This window comes from Mytilus galloprovincialis, chromosome 7 (assembly GCF_965363235.1).
Source record: "Mytilus galloprovincialis chromosome 7, xbMytGall1.hap1.1, whole genome shotgun sequence".
NCBI lineage: Eukaryota > Metazoa > Mollusca > Bivalvia > Mytilida > Mytilidae > Mytilus > Mytilus galloprovincialis.
Window position 1 is genome coordinate 17,831,243 of NC_134844.1, and position 5,617 is coordinate 17,836,859.

General features: G+C 32.4%; 1 protein-coding gene across 1 annotated transcript; it reads left to right on the forward strand.

Annotated features, from left to right (window-relative positions):
* The first annotated feature begins 370 nt into the window (after positions 1–370).
* Positions 371–5,199, forward strand: LOC143084432 (uncharacterized). Its single transcript, XM_076260799.1, has 4 exons — positions 371–570; positions 1,185–1,436; positions 2,758–2,964; positions 4,036–5,199. The coding sequence occupies exons 1-4, from the start codon at positions 510–512 to the stop codon at positions 4,395–4,397; spliced, it is 882 nt and encodes a 293-aa protein (XP_076116914.1). The 5' UTR covers positions 371–509; the 3' UTR covers positions 4,398–5,199.
* Positions 5,200–5,617: the final 418 nt, after the last annotated feature.

Below are 5,617 nucleotides of genomic sequence, written 5' to 3' on the forward strand. Positions count from 1 at the left end.
ATTCCGGTCGAATATTAAGGAAGCACATTTCGCACGATGTAATGAATGAAAAATTGTCATGAAATTATATAGATTTATGATAATGGGATTGCGCGGAAACTATAATGATAAACAAAATTCAGCATTTCCGAAAATAAACATATTCCTTACGACTTGTTTAATAATTTTGTTGCATTTCTCATGTTATGTGTGTCCCTTTTTTTAAATTGAACATAATTATTCATCATTTCGAAAATGTATATATACCTAAATACTGGAAAATTTTGAGAGTGCTGTCATTTTGGATGGAGACAAAATAAGTCATACAATTCAATGTGAATGTTTTCTTAATTCATATAAACTTTCTTCGTCACTTTATCAGTCAAACATTATGGATAGGGCTTCATCAAGAAATTAATCCAGTTCGTTTACTATGGGATACATGTGATGAGTATACTACAAATAATGATCAATGGTCAGCGTCAACTGGAAACTCAGAAGGTTGTGTGACATTTAACTATACAGACCAAATGTTCTCTATACAGTCATGTACCAATACACAACCATTCATATGTGAAGATACGTTTGAAGGTGAGGATATCTGTAAATTGGTCCAGCTTGCATAGAACTTTTTCCATACAGCCATACTATAAATACGCATATAAAAGTAAAGTAGCATTAAAGTACTGATATCCACCTTTTAGTATGAACAAAGAAAACACAATAAGCAAAACAACAAACAAATAAAACGCTGCCAGTATGAGTTGTATCACAACTTCACATCGCAAGGAAAGAGAATCATTGATTGATTGCTTTTTGTTTGCTTTACGCCGCATTAGCACAAAAAGGCTATATCTCGAGCGAGAGCTATATAGCGAGAGCTAAAAAGAGAATCATAAAAAATAACGCATTAAAAATGTTTACGACAATTTGTGTTTAATTTACACACGATTCATCAGTGGTAATATTTTCAGTCGATGATATCTTGAGAACAAAATTGCCAGCTCCGGGCTGATTATTTTGCTATTTACAAAAAAAAAAACGTTTCGTCGACAGAAACTATGACAAAATCGGAGATCCAGCAATACAAAATAAGGATATAAGTATGATATGACTACAAATTAAAATATCTCATTCTTGTAATGTATCTATAACGATGTGTTAGTCAATATGCATAAACTTTAAACCTGGCTTTGCTTTTCCAGCTGTTGCTGATTGTTTCGACGAGTTTACAGCTCATTCAGCAGAAATTCCCCTTGACATAATAGGGTCAGATAGATCTATTGATGGAGTGGAATTACCAAAACCGTATGAAGAATGTGCAGATTTGTGTTTCACCTTGGGATGTGTAGCATTTCAACTAGATCCCAACAATAAGAAAGATTGTTTCAGATATTATTACGATTACTCTAATGGTTTAGTATTAACTAGAAATACTAACCTTGTATACTTAAACAGTATGTTTCAAATTTGATAATTTCATTGTAAAAAAGATAAAGCTTAGCAATTGTTTTTACTATCATGTTACACACAGATCGAAAAAATTTGTAACGCCGCATTCCATTCGTCTATACTTTTAGAATTAATAAATCGTCACAACAAATCAACAAGCAAAAAAAACAAGTCTGCAACAAATGATTATATATAAATAAAAATGTGTTCGTCTGAAACCAAAATATGTTCAAGGGAGCGTGAAAATGGGGGAAAATCTCTTATTTGGCATTAAAATGAGAAAGGTCATAGGGAACATGTGTACTAAGTTTCAAGTTGATTGGATTTCAACTTCGTCGAAAACTACCTCGACAAAAAACTTCAACCTGAAGCGGGACACACGGACGAACATATGAACGAACAGACAAACGCACGGACGGACGGACGGAAGGACGGATGGATGGAAGGACGGACGGAATGAAGGACGGACGGACTGACTAACGAACGAACGGATGGTTAATAACAGTTATACTTTATAAATTGTGTTCTTAATACGAGTCTATTAACGTTGTACAAAGTGTATACGAGTTAAACAAAACAATGAAAAACTAAGTTTCCCTTGTTTAATCTTGGGGCAAATACCCTCACATGATCTCACTAAAACCAGCAATGAAATACGAGTGTTTTATAAAATAAATAAATCAATCAATCAATATTTATTTAATCATAGTGTCACACATTTATGAATAGTAATGTCACAGAAGACAGATGCTCCGTTTATACCCTTCAGCTCGTCATAATCAATGTGAAATTTACGGTTAGCGTAACATGGTTACTGTTGATATTTTTTGATCGAGAATTTGTTCCCTCAAAGCAACAATTTGTCCAAGAAATAATTTTTTTAGTTGAACATACGTATTAAGGTAAAATCATAGTAATATATGGTATGGCCTCCTAGCTTTTTTAATCATGCACCATTGAAGGATTTTTAATAAAAGAAAAAAACTTTTACATGGTTTACAAGTATGAACTGTTTAAAAGAATTATCAAAAGAAATCGTGAGAACAAATACGACTGGTCAATATCTAACACCCCATGTGACTGTAGAATGGATGTGGTCTGGTGTAGGGTCAAGTTTCTATTCTTAACTAATGTACCCTCATCTTCCGGTAGCAGTCCAAATTACCACGACAGTAATACCGAACGATCTATATTACAGGAGCTGCATATTTTTTTTATTGGTAATTTGTTCTCGATCAAAACATGCATGAAGTATTATCCCCTTGACGTTAACCAACCAATAATCACAAATCAATATATCTATAACCGTTTCATTGTTTATTTCAGAAATATTCACATTAAATGACAACACTTCATCCACCACACCGTTGATATCACACTATTATTGCCCGATTTCTTCGTCATCTATTAGTCCAACGTCATCGTCATCATACAGCAGCGATATAACAACATCAACATTAAGTGAAACTACACATATTGCAGTCTACAGTTCGGATCCGACAATTATATCAACAGAATTACTCAGCAGTCAATGTATGCATGCCTCAGTATAAGTATAATATATATTTTTGAATAAGCAATTGAAATGACTTCACCTTTTCCCCCGTTTACTGCTTGTAAATGTAGATTTAAAAGAAATATTTTGTTGAAGGTCGTACTGTGACCTATAGTTGTTAATTTCTGTGTCATTTGTGTCTCCTGTGGAGAGTTGTATCTTGGCAATCATATTACATCTTCTTTCTTTATATATGTAATGCATTTGAAATAAATGAAACAATATTTACGTTTCAAACTAAACATTTACACTCAAATTGATTGTAGGTACACTTACTTTTTTTACCATCTTATAGTTATTATTGTTAGACCTTTTTTGTCACGCGAAAGGTAGATATGTTGAGTGTGAACTGAACCGACATAGACGCATATGTTTGATAGGACATACCTCGTATTGTCAAATTGTTTAGTTAAAATTCTGATGAAATATAAAAAAAAATGACAATCCGCAACTAGAGGTGCTTAAAAGTAGACTGATTTTTGTTATAATTTAGTTTAGGTATGTGAAGTTATGTCATATCAAATTGACACTTTGAACTTCATTTGATGTAAACAAAAACAAAAATAATAATAATAGTTATGCCAAAATCCGAGTTCTGTATTTTGCTTAAATAGATTGCACATTTTTATTCGTGTATATATTTGCCTGATATTGATCAATGGATTGGGTTTTGTTTTAAACTGTTTTTGGGGTCACACAGTGAAAGTTGGAAATGTAAATTAATAAACCATAATAATGGGAAAAAAATCATACTTTTGCCTACCATACATTTTTCGTAACTCAAGTTATCAGGTAGGAAATGTTACATTGATGTTATTTTAAAACCCTTCAAAGTATATGAATCAGCCTTACATTTTCCTAGCATTGCCTATTGATACAATAAATAAAAAATTATAAAGACATTTTCCATACGTTGTTTTGGCAGGTTTCGTTCACTTATAAAACATAATGATCAAAATCAATGGAGGTGCAATCTAACCATATTTGTTTGCTCCACTAGTAGAAGAAACTATTTTGACAGGAAATTTCAAAACATATTTATATTTCAGCTGCCACATCAAGCAGTGGAGTAATGACGACATCCAATGTTGTGAGTGGGACATCTTCGTCTACATGTTACTGTCCATGTTCTGCTACAGTTGCAAGTAGTTCTATTACAACAGAAGAATTAAAAGCAAAAATAGATAAAATACAGACAGAGCTAACAGTTGACAAAAAAGAGACGTCGTCGTATAAAAGAAGATTAACGAGCGCCCCCGATAACCGTGTTTCAGCTCAAAGCATTGGATATGTTGGTGTAGTGATATTGACGATTGTGATAGGACTACTTATTGTAATTGACATTCCTACGCTTGTTAAGGACACAAGAAACTTTTTTAAAAGGTGTTGTTCTTTGTGCAAAGGCAAATGATAAACTATTCATTTGGAAACAAATATTTTTTTTTCTACGACCAGTTTTGGCCAGAAAAATGTAAATACACCTTATTATGACCAACAAATGTTCAAAATTTGGGAGGGTGTCGTTTCTATCCTCTGTCAGGTTAAACCAAGAAGTGAAAATTGGTATTTGCTACTTCTGCACTAAACAGGCTGCATTAAAAAAACTGGTCGACTCGTAGTCAGATCACTGTTTACGGAAAGAGTGATATATCTTCCTGTGAACTGTGACCTTCACAACTAACATGTTAAACATTTGGTTCAGAATGTCGGTCTAATACATAACAGGGTTTATATTCATATACGGTTAATATGGTGTGTTATGATTGGTGTATAATATTTGCCATCGTCATCATCGTCAATGGTTAGGATTTGAGTCAATACGAGCACCGTTAATTGGTAGTTACGTAGTATTTTAGAATTATTCAAAATAAACTCAAAACATTCATAAAGTATTCGAAATAAAAAGGCGACTTCAGAAAGATCAAAATCAAATAGGACATTTCTATCTTCATTCTCTATTTAAATGTATGTACCGTTTATATAAAAAAAACAGATGCAATTTTATCTTTCATTACATTTACGCATGGCATCTAGAAATTATAAGATCATAAGATTATGTATATCCTGAACAGTTCATCCGTGATATATACACCATGTGACTTATTGTTATACCCTGTATTTAAAAAATGTATATGACATGTTATGCTTATGTAACAAATATTCATCACAAGTTTCTCTCTAATTTCATGTCAAATAAACATCAAAATGCTCTATATTTTATTGATACTTTATTGATATTTTTTTCATATCGTCATATCAAGTTAAGCTTATATGAGTGTCCTGTGTCTATAAAACAAATTATGTAACATTTTTGGGATATGATCATTTTTGTAGTAGACTAAACCATACGTTGAAATAGCCTACAGAGAAGTTGTGCGAAGAAAAATATGTGACCTTAACTGGACACATAGTTTCAATTCCAAAGTAAGAAGCGTAGTTGCTCTCTCTTGTGCTTGTATTTATAGTATGTTACTTGGTTTAATCCATCATGTTCTACTTTAGACAATGGCTGTACCAAGTCAGAAATATGACAGTTGTTGTCCATTCGTTTGATGTGTTTGAGCTTTTGGTTTTGCCGTTTGGAATTTTCCTCGTATATTAGTATTTTTATGATTTTACTTTTTTTTTTGT

What these genes read in the sequence shown, in the direction of transcription:
- LOC143084432 (XM_076260799.1), top strand. Translation starts at nt 510, where the DNA reads ATGTTCTCTATACAGTCATGTACCAATACACAACCATTCATATGTGAA. An exon ending in TAACCTTGTATACTTAAACA is followed by an intron (nt 1,437 to 2,757) that starts GTATGTTTCAAA and finishes TGTTTATTTCAG; the next exon opens with AAATATTCACATTAAATGAC. An exon ending in AGAATTACTCAGCAGTCAAT is followed by an intron (nt 2,965 to 4,035) that starts GTATGCATGCCT and finishes TTTATATTTCAG; the next exon opens with CTGCCACATCAAGCAGTGGA.